Source organism: Herpailurus yagouaroundi, unplaced genomic scaffold, assembly GCF_014898765.1.
Source record: "Herpailurus yagouaroundi ecotype Mexico unplaced genomic scaffold, PumYag 308, whole genome shotgun sequence".
NCBI classification, from domain to species: domain Eukaryota; kingdom Metazoa; phylum Chordata; class Mammalia; order Carnivora; family Felidae; genus Herpailurus; species Herpailurus yagouaroundi.
Window position 1 is genome coordinate 3,212,118 of NW_024412525.1, and position 15,167 is coordinate 3,227,284.

At 40.8% G+C, this 15,167-nt stretch overlaps 2 protein-coding genes across 11 annotated transcripts in view; one reads left to right on the forward strand and one right to left on the reverse strand.

The window, feature by feature from the left end:
• Positions 1 to 248: 248 nt before the first annotated feature.
• Positions 249 to 8,775, reverse strand: UBE2T (ubiquitin conjugating enzyme E2 T). 4 transcript variants are annotated; one of them, XM_040462184.1, is made up of 8 exons: positions 8,670 to 8,726; positions 6,889 to 7,046; positions 4,940 to 5,112; positions 4,301 to 4,370; positions 3,098 to 3,203; positions 2,881 to 2,979; positions 2,654 to 2,737; positions 249 to 618 (listed from the first exon to the last, which is right to left on the reverse strand). In XM_040462184.1, exons 3-8 carry the CDS (start codon positions 5,046 to 5,048, stop codon positions 493 to 495), a joined length of 594 nt encoding a protein of 197 aa, XP_040318118.1. In that variant the 5' UTR covers positions 5,049 to 5,112; positions 6,889 to 7,046; positions 8,670 to 8,726; the 3' UTR covers positions 249 to 492. The 4 variants fall into 4 exon arrangements, with proteins under 4 accessions (XP_040318118.1, XP_040318116.1, XP_040318117.1 ...); XM_040462182.1 differs by lacking the exon at positions 8,670 to 8,726 and adding an exon at positions 8,351 to 8,625; XM_040462183.1 differs by lacking the exon at positions 6,889 to 7,046 and having other exon boundaries at positions 8,670 to 8,775.
• Positions 8,776 to 14,005: 5,230 nt separating this feature from the next.
• PPP1R12B (protein phosphatase 1 regulatory subunit 12B) overlaps positions 14,006 to 15,167 on the forward strand; it is a 215,597-nt gene continuing 214,435 nt past the window's right edge. The window contains exon 1 of one of the 7 annotated variants that reach the window (XM_040462282.1): positions 14,006 to 14,527. In XM_040462282.1, coding sequence (XP_040318216.1) covers positions 14,030 to 14,527 — 498 coding nt within the window. In that variant the 5' untranslated portion in view covers positions 14,006 to 14,029. The remainder of the gene's footprint in view (positions 14,528 to 15,167) is intronic. The other 6 variants (XM_040462281.1, XM_040462276.1, XM_040462275.1 and 3 more) reach the window with 6 other exon arrangements.

Below are 15,167 nucleotides of genomic sequence, written 5' to 3' on the forward strand. Positions count from 1 at the left end.
ATAAAATAAAATAAAATAAAATAAAATAAAATAAAATAAAATAAAATCTGAAAACCCAGAATCCCTAAAGCTTAGTGGTAACTGAACTGTTTCCAATAGCTATTTTACATCTACGTCAAACATTCAGTGTCCTGAGTGATGTTGGAAAGTTGGCAAAATAAAAGAGAAAATTCCAAATATTTTAACATTCTTATTATATAGCTTTCTGGACAGTTTGCTCCCAGACACACATTCAGGATAAACACACATTCAACATTAAATGATTATTTATTTTTCAGGTTTAAAAGGTTTCAAAATACGTATGTACAAGCTAAATAAAACAAACTACCCTCAGAGCATCTATGTAGAGAATATGTAAATACACAAGGTCTGTTTTAGACGATACAAAAAATGATAATGTCAACAGATACAAAGACAAACAGTCAAGAAAGGTAAGCAAATTAGAGCATCTTAGCAAAGAATATATTAACTAAGATAGACCAGGACGAACCCCTAAGCATCAGGGCAAAATTTCTTTTCTGTGCCTCCCAGCTGCCTGGCTTTCCTTTTCTGTGTTGTGCTGCATACTTCTGAGTCACCAGCCTCTGGCAGATCACCAGGCATCTCCTCCTTATCAGCCTAAAAAGGAGCAGATACAGTAAGATAGAAGGTTCACACTAAAACCAGGATGGAGAACAATGAAGTGCTGTAATATTATTTCCAAGTACTTCTTTGTTGCCTCTTGTATATAATTTTCCCTCCAAAAGCATCCTCCTCAATCTTTTGTATATTTTAAATTGTTGTTTCTTTTCATAAGTAACTGCTACTTAACTCAATCTGAAGGATGTTATAACTCAGCAAGAAACAGAACATGCAAATCTTTGTTTTCCTACAATTTGTATTGTTAAAGGAGGAAGTTCTATCAATTTAAATCGGGAAAATTTTCCTTCTTCCATGAATGGTCCCATAAGAAATGTTAATTTTCCCCTCCCTCCTCTACCTCTCTCACTCCTTCCTGATTCCTGCAGTAGTCGCTTCTCAGCATTAAAAAAGAAAACTTTGAAAAAAGAATCTAAGTCATCTCTCATTTATCCATGCTACCCCCAAGAATATATATAAAAAAATTAACCCTTCAGTAAGTGGTGCTGGGAAAACTGGACAGCGACATGCAGAAGAATGAACCTGGACCACTTTCTTACACCATAAACAAAAATAAACTCAAAATGGATGAAAGACCTAAATGTAAGATAGGAAGCCATCAAAATCCTCAAGGAGAAAGCAGGCAAAAACCTCTTTGATCTTGGCCACAGCAACTTCTTACTCAACACGTCTCCGGAGGCAAGGGAAACAAAAACAAAAATGAACTACTCGGACCCCATCAAAATAAAAAGCTTCCGCACAGCGAAGGAAACAATCGGCAAAACTAAAAGACAACCTACAGAATGGGAGAACATATTTGCAAACGACATATCAGATAAAGGGTTAGTATCCAAAATCTATAAAGAACTTATCAAACTCAACACCCAAAAAACAAATAAGCCAGTGAAGAAATGGGCAAAAGACATGAATAGACACTTCTCCAAAGAAGACATCCAGATGGCCAACTGACACATGAAAACATGCTCAACATCACTCATCATCAGGGAAATACAAATCAAAACCACAATGAAATACCACCTTACACCTGTCAGAATGGCCAACATTAACAACTCAGGCAACAACAGATGTTGGCGAGGATGCAGAGAAAGAGGATCTCTTTTGCATTGTTGGTGGCAGTGCAAGCTGGTGCAACCACTCTGGAAAACAGTATGGAGGTTCCTCAAAAAACTAAAACTAGAACTACCCTATGACCCAGCAATTGCACTACTAGGTATTTATCCAAGGGATACAGGTATGCTGTTTTGAAGGGACACATGCACCCCAATGTTTATAGCAGCACTATCAACAAAAGCCAAAGTATGGAAAGAGCCCAAATGTCCATCAATGGATGAATGGATAAAGAAGATATGGTATACATATACAATGGAGTATTACTCGGCAATCAAAAAGAATGAAATCTTGCCATTTGCAACTACGTGGATGGAACTGGAGGGTATTATGCTAAGTGAAATTAGTCAGAGAAAGACAAATATCATATGACTTCACTCATATGAAGACTTTAAGAGACAAAACAGATGAACATAAGGGAAGAGAAACAAAAATAATATAAAAACAAGGAGGGGGACAAAACAAGAGACTCATAAATATGGAGAACAGACAGAGGGTTACTGGAGGGGGTGTGGGGGGGATGGGCTAAAGGGGTAAGGGGCACTAAGGAATCTACTCCTGAAATCATTGTTGCACTATATGCTAATTTGGATATAAATTTTAAAAAATTAGATTGAAAAGTATATATATATATATATATATATATAAAATTAACCAGATGCTGCCTGCCCTCTAGTGTTATCAATAGATGACAACTATTAAGGAAAAATGTACTTTTTGTTTGAACTACTAGGCTGTTTTGCTGAATAAGTATTTAGAAAGTTGCAATAGGAGAAAAAGATCAATTAGCTACTCTAGAGTACAGTACAAACTTAGCAAAGTTCATAAACATGTATACATTTATAAACAGATACACTTTTAATGGGCTAACAACAGGAGCAAAATCAGAACTGTACAATCATCATACCTTCTCTTTCTGTCTTGCATGCTTCTCTGTCCACTGCCTGGCATTCTTGAGGAAGACTGGCTTATTATATTTAAATTCGGAGGACTGAGACAAAATCAAAGAAGAGTCAGTGGAAAGAAAAATGATTTGTAGTGGTTCAGCTGCAACTGCCACAGCTATCCTCACAAATGAAGTCGGAGGTATAAAGAAAGTAGGATATGGGCCGCAGAGGAAAAGAAGATACTTACTATGTCTGCCATGAGTGGGTCATCAGGGTTGGGTTCGGACATGAGCAACTGAATAGAAGTCAACACGGTTGCAATGTTGAGAGATGGTCTCCAGGCACCCTATACACAGACAAATAGGCAGATACTTGTGTATTACTAAAAATGTTATACTCTAATTCAAGTTATATAGAGGAGAACCACAGACGGCTATACAGTCCACCCTTTACCCAGCACTCACTTTTGGTGGCAATTTGAGAACATCTAGACAAATCCGTCCAGCAGAATCAATGTTTGGATGATAGATTGGAGTAAGAAATCGGATCTGAGGGGGTTCAAATGGATACCTTTGAAAGCATAGGACAATAGAGAATTTTTATTAAAATATTGCTTCTTAATGTATTATAAAGTTTCCTGATGACTAATAAGGAAGACAGCCTTTGACAGGCAAAACTTTTCTCTCCTCAAATTTTTATTATGAAAACTTACAAAAGTTGAAATAACAGCATTAAAAACACTCATATACCCACCACCTAGATCAAGCCACTTCACCCTCTAAATACTTCATCATGTGTCTCCCAAGAATAAGGTCATTCTCCTATATAACTGCAGTGCTACCAGTATACCTATGAAAAAATTAAAAATTTATTCTCCAACATCATCTACTATTCAGATATCCTCAATTGCTCCCCAGTCTTTTTTTTTTTTTTACATATGGTTTTTTTAAAAACAGGATGCAATTAAGATTTATACATTGCCATTTGGTTATTATGCCTTTTTACTGAGACACAAACCTTGGAAAATTCCCAGTCTATTTTCAGAACTGATCTATCACAGGACTATTACGCAACTTCTCTCAGGACTTTAACAAGTTTGGCCAGGATCTGACCTAGTGAATAGACGTCTACATAACAGACATTCATTTCTTTCCTTCCTCATTCTGCACAAATCTGCAACTGCAACTCACCCGATGAGAACCTTGAAGGAGATCTGAATTAAAAGGGGCCTTAACACAGAAACAGAAAGTAGAATGGTGGTTGCCAGGTGCTGGGGGAAGAGAGGACTGGCAAGTTACTGATGAATGGGTATGGAGTTTCAGTCTGGGAAAATGACAAAGTTCTGGAGATGAAGAATGGTGATAGGTGCATAACAATGTGAATGTATTTAATGCCACCGTACCAAACACTTAAAAGTGGTTTAAATGATCAATTTTATGTTACATACATTTCAGCACAATGAAAAAAAGAGGGGCCTTAGATGTGATCTAACCCATTTTTAGAGAAGGAATTTGAACTCCGGAGAGATAACTTGCCCAAGGCCACATTAAATCCTAAGACTAGGATTAAAACCTAGGACCTTTAACTCCTACATTTAACACTCTACTATATTACTCTATCTTCCAATAACTGTGCTTTAGTAAGTTTAGAATCTAATTCATACTAACCTCTCAGGAATGATAACTTCCAGCTTGAAAACACCTTTTTCATAAGGTGTGTCAGCCGCACCTAATATTTCTTAAAAGAAAAAAACCTAGTTAAAAGGTAATTGGATGATTCAAATGACCACACCATACAGACCTAATAAAATTGACGGTCCTAAAGAAAAGCTAGGTCTAGGACAGTAATTCTCTTTCAGGGCTTTAATAAGCTCGCATGCAAGACACCAATGTACCCATGTACTTTGTTTCATGGCGTCAAACAAAGGAGAGATGGAAGATCAAAACAGAAGTTGGACAATACTGACCATAGATCAAATACAAGCTGCAGATTTGTTTTGTATGGACTGCAGTATTCTAATCATTTATGTTTCCTGTCTGGCCTCACAGATATTTGAGATGGTGACCTTTGGTCTAAACACTGCTTCAGAGCTCGTGCCCAAATCCTGGCTAAAAGTCAGCAAAAGGTGTAATAAAAGACCAAAGAAGCAATGTCAAGCAAATCTTTTTATACATGTAAACAAATTAGGGTTAGAAAGGTGGCAGGGCACTTTGACCTTGCCATTGGTCTCTACTTTAGAGTATACAAATGTTCAGATTTCAGCACAATCTCCAGTAGGGTCATCATAGGCAACACATGATACGTACGAGCTCGCAGATCATCCATTTGGTCCTTATCTTGCCAGCAAGTGATGCCCGGGGGTGGCTCTGTGGCTAACAACTTCAGCTCCCTCTTCAGACGGGAAGCTCTCTGCATGGTCCTCAGGCAGAAGGAACCACACACAGTTCACTGCACCACCCTAGGAGCTGGCTGGGATTCACTAGGGAGAAAAGGGGCAACCATGAAATAGTCAGCAATAGTGACTGGGGTTTTTAGCACATGGCTTCAATATAGTAAAAAACAAATTCTTCATATCAATCCCCATTCTGAGAAGGGAATCTACGCTTTTTCTATTTCCTTCTTGTTATCTATTCAAGCAAGTAAATTTTAAAAATAAAGTGTAAATAATGAAAAAAGTTCTACAAACAACAAACAACACTACAAGTTTTCAATTAATGTCTGTTTCCGTTGACAAATTATAAACTCATGAGGTAGAGCCTGGGTCTAATTTTACCCCCCACCGCCCCCTCAGCATGCCTGGCATAGAAAAGGATTGACAAATATTAGCTGCGGGAGGAAGTCCATATAAGCTTTGTGAGGAAAGCAAGGAATGAATGATATGGAGGTAGTCTCACTCTGAGATATTTACAAGCAAAGGCTTAAATGTCTGTTTTCTCCATGTACCTTGGATTACACATCCTTCCAGTTCTTTAGTATTTCCAATCTCCTTCCCATCAACATTCACATATGCTCAAAATCTCTCTCACCTAAAACAAACACCCACATCCACACCCACTCAACACCCTTCCTAACTCTACTTCTCCCTTTAGCTACTATTCAAAGGACACGGATCTTTTGATGTTACATATACCAGTTACATATACCATCTGCCAGTTTGTCTTTTGACAAACTTTTGATGTCTTTGAACCGACGCACAACTATGAACTCTAACATAATCAATTTCAAAACCTTTTCCTTTACACGGATACTTTTGTGTATTAAAATTTTCCCTACCCCCAAACTTAGCTATTTGTCTACATATTCTTCTAAATGTGTTACGATTTAAGTCTTTAATCCAGTGGGAATCACTTTTTCGGTATACTGTCAGGTAGAGGCCCAATTTTGGATTTCTTCCTCCATATGAATAACCAATTGTCTTAGTCCCTTTTATTGGAAAGTCCATCCTTTCCCTGCTGATATGGTCATAAATTAAATTTCCATATATGGGTAGATCTGTTTTGGGATTCTTCAATTTGTTCCACTGGTCAATTGGATTATCTTTGAGCCAATACCTATTTTATTTTATTTAAAAAAAAATTTTTTTTCAACGTTTATTTATTTTTGGGACAGAGAGAGACAGAGCATGAACGGGGGAGGGGCAGAGAGAGAGGGAGACACAGAATCGGAAACAGGCTCCAGGCTCCAAGCCATCAGCCCAGAGCCCGATGCGGGGCTCGAACTCACGGACCGCGAGATCGTGACCTGGCTGAAGTCGGACGCTTAACCGACTGCGCCACCCAGGCGCCCCAAGCCAATACCTCTTTTAATTACTATAACTTATTAATAGGACTTGATATATATAAGTTGAGTTCCTCCACCTTGTTCTTTTTTTTCAGGAATGTCTTGATTACTCTTGATCCTCTGCTCTTCCATATGAAGTTTTAGAATTACCTCATAAAAGTCCACAAATACATACACCTCAGGATCTGGTTCTCAGTTTTATAAACTAAAAACTCAACTTGGCAGTAAACCTAGATTTAGTAGGGCTTAGATGTACTAATTTGTTCCAGGCTCACTCACAAAGGCTTAAACATTAAAAGGTCAATTAATTAATTTGTACAACTACAGTAAAATCTTTAATTTTAATCCCACACAGTCTCTCAAGTTATTTCTACTTGGAAAACTAATTATAATCAGAAGATTACCTGGTGGGCACAGATTGTAAGCTGAATGGTTGTTATTTATGATAATCATAAATTTAGATTGAGGCACCTACCTCAATCACAGAGATGTTTAAAGGAGAGTAAATTGGTGTATTGGTTAGGTAAAGACACTCTCCTGCACTGTGTTGCAGATAAATTGGTCCTTTGGGTCTTTCTTTTCTAATCTTCAGGTTTGCTGCTCCTCCACAATTAACAAACTCTTCCGGAAATACTTAAATAAGATTAATAATATTACAAGTGAATTAAATCGTTAAATATAATTATACTACAACAACCTTTCATATAAACTATTCTTTAAAAATTTTTGTTTTTATTTGAGAGAGAGAGAGAGAGAGACAAGGAGAGGGAGAGGGCAAGGTGGGGAGGGCAGAGAGAGAGGAGACACAGAATCTGAAGCAGGCGCTTAAACGACTGAGCAACCCAGGTGCCCCTAAATTATTCCTTAAAGTACTTCCAAATTTCCTTAGCCACACCCATTACGAATATCATCTTTTGCTTGGAGCCTGGAGCCTGCTTCAGATTCTTTGTCTCCCTCTCTCTCTGCCCCTCCCCTGCTCATGCTCTGTCTCTGTCTCAAAAATAAATAAAAACATTAAAAAAAAAAAACTATTATAAGAGTATCGTCTTTTGGAGGCAGTTATTTTACTAGATAATTAACCTCACCTTTCATATACAGATCCTTACTACTTTTCTCAGTGAGCAGATACTGAGAAAGCAAGGACAGTAAGAATCCACAAGTAACAGAGTGTAGTTTTATATAAAATGAGAACCCAGGGGAAAGGCATGGTAAAGGGATTAGAATACGGTGAGAACAAGCCAGACAATTTCTCTAAAGAAATTTCTCTGGTTGCTTCAACCAGACCCCAGTCTCACGATATTAACACAAATTGGTGTATGGCACTCCTTGGCTCAAAAGCCATTAATTACTGACTATTTTCTGGGCACAAAGATTCTTTACAATCAAACCCCAACGCCTATTTCCAACTTCATTTCCAGTAACTACTCTCCACAAACTTGTGCTTCAGCCACAGCGACTTCTTGCTGCCCACAAGGGTCTCATTCTTTCATACCTACAGACATATACACATTAAATGATCACTTCTTGCCCTTCTCTAATAATGCATCCCAATCCTCTACTCCTTTCAAAGGTCACCCTCTCTGCTTCCACACCAACTTGCATCGTGAGTGGTAATTCATCTCTGACAGCCTCTCCTCCTAAGGGCAAAATGCCTTGAGGGCAGGTCTAGTCTATCTATGTAAGTTTTTTTTCCTTTCTTTTAAAAATTTTTTTGAATCAGGGGCTCCCGGGGGGCTCAGTCGGTTAAGCGCCCGACTTCGGCTCAGGGCAAGATCTCCCAGTTCGTGGGTTCGAGCCCCGCATCGGGCTCTATGCTGACAGCTCGGAGCCTGGAGCCTGCGACGATTCTGTGTCTCCCTCTCTCTCTCTCCCTCTTAAAAATAAACAAACATTAAAAGAAATTAAAAAAAAAATTTTTTTTAATCAACAATGCCTACCAGTATGCAGCCCTGTAATAAGTTTCAGTAGCTAATGAAGGAAACGTGAACTTTGGACCAGATGGTGAAGAAGGCAGAACTGCCTGTGCGTGGCCCCGAGGCATACTTCTCCCAGGGACACACTTCCTGCTGCGCTCGGGGAGCTCGGGCCACCAAAGGGCTGCAGAGATTCTACAAAGCCTCCGCTTTTCCCAGCTTCTCCCTTCCGAAGAGTGGAAACTCCATTAGGCAGAAACAGGACTCCTTTCCACCTAGCACTTCAGGGACCAACGCTGGCATGCGTCTTCACCACCTCGCAACCAGAAAACTCCCCTCTTACCTGGGCGAACTCAACTCGCAACACCGCAGCGCTCAGAGCAGCTGCTCCCCGCCCCTGCGCAAGCCCAGAAGTTCGGTGCGGCTCCGCCTCCCTCCCCTAGGGGCTTGCGATTGGCCCGCAGCAATGCCCGGGGGAGGAGCGCAGCGCCCTATTGGCTAGCGCTCTGACCTGACTTCCGCTCGCGCCGCTTTCAAATCGGAGCGCGCTTCCGACGCCACCCGTCCATCTCTTACGCGGAGCTGGCGTTCAGGGCTGAGACGCCCGTAGGTTCTGCCCGGCTGCACCAACTGGTGTGGCCCGTGCGGTGACAAGTTCTGTTATGAAGTCAGCTCTCTCTGTCAGAGCAGGCAAGAAGTTGGAAATCGCCTCATAAGAGGAACAATGAAGGGAACCGGAAATATTTGAACTGGAGAAGGGAATGCGTGAGACGTCTCTTCATTTAAGTATTTTTTCACATGGAAAATTCTGCTTCAGAGGATACATCAAAGACCAATGGATGAAAGCTAAAGCGATGCAGAATTTAGCTCAATGAAGCACTGTAGCAATTAGAACCTTGAAGAACAGAACAGGTAAACATGAGAGGTAGTGAATTCCTTCATCACTGGAAGCGTTCAAGTGGAAGTTAATTAGGGTAGTCCACAATGGTGTTAAGTAGCACGTGGTTCCGGGAGCCCACTGCCTGGTATGTTACCTCTACCCTGGAGACCCACATGTTCACTAGCTCTGTGTCCATGGTTCTACCCTGGGGATCCCCACGTTGATTTTAAGAATGAATCAACTAAAGTAGCTTATGAATTACAAACATAAGGAGTCTTAGGACTGTTCAACCTAATTTCCAGTTCACTACTGGGGTTTTGCATTTATTGCTAGTATTTCCTCATTGTAATGAAGTGTTTTCTAGAGTTGGCTGCTTATGTTACTGCTGATTTTTTTTTTTTAATCCCTTCAGTGTCTATTTTCTTCCTACCCCAACTGTAATTGAATCTCAATTACAGTTATATCTTCAGAATTGAAATGGATTACTTCCTCGGAAGAGAAATGAGTCTTAAACATCTTTTTTCTTTTTATTTATTTTGAAAGAAAGAGAGAGTCCCAAGCAGGCCCCGTCTGAGAAATGAGTCTTAAAAATGTCTCTTAAAGGGGCATCTGGGTGTCTCAGTTGGTTGAGCAACTGACTCCTGATTTGTACTCAGGTTATGATCCCGGGATCATGGGATCCCGCCCTTCATTGGGCTCCGTGTGGAGCCTGCTTGGGATTCTCTCTCTCGCTCCCTCTGCCCCTCTTCCCCTCTCTTGCACTGGCTCTCTCTCTCTCTCTCTCTCACTCTCTCTCAAAGAAAAAATAAAATATTAAAGACATCTCTTAGAAAAAGCAGGAACTGTGTTGAGTCTGGTGGAAAGGAGAGATAGTATCATAAAGCAAGCGAATGCCAAAAATTTTGGCAACCAAATTGAAAGGATTGAATAAAAGAAAAAAGGTAAAGAGAACTCCAGGGGCTAAATGTACAGTTTCCATTTGTCCACCAGAGGGAGGTATGTCAACTGGTGAGAATAGAGGCCAGGCTGAAAAATTTTTGTTAACCGTATATAGGTGTTATTGCTTTTATAAAGGAAGTATTCTAATATTATGATTTATTTTTTAAGTGTATTGTGGGAAATTACTTAACAAAAATTTCTTCACACAAGAATATATATGCATCATAGCTAGTTCCCTTAATACATTTAAAAGCAAAAACATATTTGTGATTATTTGTCAGTGTTTACTCATTTGAATATAAAATATATTTTCTTTAATATGGAGTATTTTTTTTTAGTAAATCTAAACTATCAGGTTTGTTTAATGGACCGATGATATAAATTTATTCTCAGAAATTCCTGGTTGGGGGAAGATGTTTCAGAAAAACTTCCATGATTTTAATTTTCAAAAACTTTTTTGAGCCATTATACACAGATTAATTTTGTTTTATTTTTTGTGGCGTGGCTTTTTTTTTTTTTTTTTGCCTGAGCCAGTTAAATTAATTGGTTTATAATACTTATTACTGCTTTTTGTAATCACATAGCTGAAGATACATTCCTCTCCTTCCAGGTAGGTATGCACTTAAATTATCCAAGGAACTTAGTTACTTATATTTTTCTTTACAATCTCCAAAGAAGGCATTACACTCTAATGGCCTCAGGATAACAAAAGCAAATAAAATAGATATAGTAAGGTAGTATTTCCTGGAACTTCCTAGTGTTGAGACTGAATTCTTCCTGTTGAAATTTAAGTGTACCTCTTAGGAATGAAAGGATTTAACTTGGACTTGCTCAATTTTAGCGTATTTATACAACTAGCACCAGATGTGTCTTCTTCCCTGATTCTGAATGTGAAAATAATACAGCCAAAAGAAATGTAACGTTATTGATCTCTGAAAATTTTACCCCAGTTAAAAAAAATTCTTATTAGAAAACCATTAGGTCAGTAAAATATACAGTTCAATAATACATGCTTTTTTTTTTCAACGTTTTTTATTTATTTTTGGGACAGAGAGAGACAGAGCATGAACGGGGGAGGGGCAGAGAGAGAGGGAGACACAGAATCGGAAACAGGCTCCAGGCTCCGAGCCATCAGCCCAGAGCCTGATGCGGGGCTCGAACTCAGGGACCGCGAGATCGTGACCTGGCTGAAGTCGGACGCTTAACCCACTGTGCCACCCAGGCGCCCCAATACATGCTTTTTTGGAGGAGCCATTGTGTATCAGGAACATAATATTAAGATAGTATACATGGATTGCTGCCCAGAGATTTGTCTGAGATTTCAGCAATTTGTGTTATGCCAAAACCTTGCCCCTCTCTACTTTTTGGCTTCTATCTAGATTGGCAGAGTTTAGTTAATGATGGTTTCTTGAAGAAGGTTAAGCATCTAGCTGGATATTCTTTCCTATCTGATATAATATCAGTGTTTCTTTTATCCTATAGGGAGAGTTCTGTTTGAGAGCTTGTGGGAAATGTTAATTATCAGCAAGAGGCTGAGTTGTAATAAGAGGTTTAATGTTGACAAGTTACAAAATGAATCTCATACAGAATATTTAAAAAAAAATTTTTTTTTACGTTTATTTATTTTTGAGACAGAGACAGAGCATGAATGGGGGAGGGGCAGAGAGAGAGGGAGACACAGAATCGGAAGCAGGCTCCAGGCTCGGAGCCATCAGCCCAGAGCCCGACGCGGGGCTCGAACTCACGGACAGCGAGATCGTGACCTGAGCTGAAGTCGGACGCTCAACCGACTGAGCCACCCAGGCGCCCCTCATACAGAATATTTTTAACTGCAGTAGACGAAGAGGGGTGACAAGTTCTACAGTGAGTTTAAATTATTGCGCAGTAGTAAGGAAAACAAGGCTATATAAAGTATAAATGATTACATCTTAACTATTTTATTTTTATTTTTTGTTTAATTTTTTTAATGTTTATTTATTTTTGAGAGAGAGAGAGAGCAAGTGGGGGAGGGGCAGAAAGAGAGGGAGACACAGAATCCCAAGCAGGTTCCAGGTTCCAAGCTGTCAGCACAGAGCCCAATGAGCCACCCAGGCACCCTTTTTTTAAAAGTTTATTTATTTATCCTGAGAGACAGAGAGAGAGAGAGAGAGAGAGAGAGAACATACACACAAGTGGGGGAGGGGCAGAAAAAGAGAGAGGGGGACAGAGAGGATCCCAAGCAGGCTTTGCACGTGTGCAGAGATTGATGTGGGGCTCAAACTCATGAATGGTGAGATCATGACCTGAGCCGAAGTCAGATGCTTAACCAACTGAACCACCCAGGCACCCCTTTATTTATTTATTAGTTTATTTTGAGAGAGAGAGAGAGAGCACATGCACACGAGAGCAAGTGGGGGAGGGACAGAGAGGGAGAGGGAGAGAGAGAACCCCAAGCAGGCTCCATGCTCAGCACAGAGGGGCTGATCTTACAAATCATGATTTCATGACGTGAGCCTAGCTAGATCAAGAGTCAGGCACTTAACTGATTGAGCCACCCAGACGCCCCTTGATAATTTAATGCATATTGTTATTCACCATTCACAAAGATGCCGTAGTAGGACAATATTTATAAAGTATTCAAGAATATCTAATTAAAGCCTATTGTGGATACACATGGTATTCTAAAACATAATATTTTGCATTTGCATATCATTGTTCATTTAATTCTCAATTCATCTCAGGGGAAGTTGAGGCAACCACAAATGTTCACAATGGAATATAATAAAGTTTCCCTTTACAATGACCTAATCACTTGTAATAATTTTTAATGAAAAATTTTATATATACAGAAGACTATTTGAAAACATACAGAACCTAATAATTGTATATGTTCTCTTTCATTATGGACACCACATTTAATTATATTTTGTCCATGGCCTTAGCCCTGGTATAGGTATTAAATCAGGCTTACAGGTTTTATAACCAAGTTTACTGTGAATATGAAAATGTCCTGTTTGCAGCCTTGGGAATTTAGTATGCCCCATAGTTGTCATTTTGTAACTTTGTGGCGGGTGGGGTTAGAAATCATGAAAGACAAGGTATCCACTCTGTCTCTTAAGAATTTAAGACCCAGGATAAGGGTAGAAGAGGAGGAGGGAGAAAGAAGGGAAGTTAATATTTATTGTGAGCATAAATGTGCCAAGTATATTACTAGGTATCCTTGAATGTATTATTTGATCCACAGGACTATTCTGTGAGGTGTTACTATTCCCACTTTACAAATAAGGAAACAGGCTCAGAGAAATCAAGTAACTTGTTTAGAGAAGTCAATTCAATTTGAATTGAAAGCTTATATTCTTTCCGCTATCCTGGGATGCATCCTTTCCTGGATCTTTTTAGGGCCTAAAATGTAAGTGTCTCATTCAAAGAATTGATGTATAATATGTACCACTGTATATGTATCCATGCTCCTCCTCCCCATGCACCTTTAGGTTTACTGTGATTAATACGTATTAACGTATTATACGTTATAATGTAAATAAAACTCTAAATTTAGAACCACGGCATAGATTTGAGTCTTTCGGGTACTTTATGTCTAGTTTTCTCCAACAGAAAATAGGAATAATTACTGCCTCTTTTGCACTTCAAAGGACTGATGTGATAATTAGGGACCCAAGATTAGGCGGCAGTCACTACAAGAATAAACTACAATTCCCAAAATGCCCAAAGAGGCAGACGCCGGTTCGGGAAACAATTCCAGCTTTAGGGCAAAGGTGACCCCTCTGGGTCCCGCGGCTAAGTAGGGAGAGGCTGTCATCGCCTCTTCAATGATGCATCCAGGGATTTGTAGTTCCCTCAAGGCCATGGCCTGCCCTCGGGGCCCGTCTCTTACTACAAGTCCCGTGATGACCCGAGGCGCGGGCAGCGCCTGCGTGTTGAAGCCGAGGGAGCGTGCGGGCGGTGCTAGTGGCGGGAGGAGTAAAGATGGCGGTGCGGGGGTCTCCGCCTTCTGCTCCCGGCTGAAGCGCTCTGAGGGAAGCGGCAGCGGCAACTGGGGCAGCAATAGCAATCCAGTGGTGGTAGTTTCAGCAGCGGCTGCTGAGGCCGAAGCAATGGCAGAATTGGAGCACCTAGGCGGGAAGCGGGCGGAGTCGGCGCGAATGCGGCGGGCTGAGCAGCTTCGGCGCTGGCGGGGCTCGCTGACAGAGCAGGAACCCGCGGAGCGACGAGGCACCGGGCGGCAGGCGCAGACTCGTCGCGGGAGCCCAAGAGTCCGCTTCGAGGACGGTGCTGTCTTCCTGGCCGCTTGCTCTAGCGGGGACACCGACGAGGTGAAAAAGCTTCTGGCAAGAGGTGCAGACATCAACACGGTCAACGTGGACGGTTTGACAGCCCTGCACCAGGTAACTCCTTTTTCGGCTTCATGGGCGTCCAGTCTCCTACCGATGAACCTGTGACCCCTGCGGGCTGCCCATGGAGAGAGTGTTAGTGTCACCGCCGAGCCCTCCTGCATGGTCCTTTGGGGCTAGTCGGTTTCATTCTTGGCCAGCTTCCTCCACTAATCAAGTCTTTTTCAGACTCCGGGGTCTCTACCTGAAGGAATAGTGTCACCCAGCTGCCTGGTCAGTGTTTGTATTTCCCTCCACCTACTTGAGTTGTCATGGTTACTGATGATTTGGTCTCCGGTGTTATCCCTATAGATTAGTCTTCTTCACTCGGTCTGGTTGGTGTGCCTGGACACCGCGGCACTCGTGAAAGCATAGTCAACGTCATTTGTCTGATGCCTTCTCAGAAAATTCAGTTTTCCGTTTGTGTGACCCTATGATAGAATATCTTCGATCACTCAGAGAGCAAAGCCCTGTATTGGGTTAAGGCAAGCAGATCTTCTGAAACCACACCTCTTGTTTTGCTGGTTTGTAATGATTCAGAAACAGTTTGTGTCTCCTACAGGCTCCTAGAACACCCCTGACCTCATTGTCGTAGGCGTCTTCTTAGGAGCATTACCTCCCTAAGAGCTCCCTATGGAGAACCAACCTACTGAAT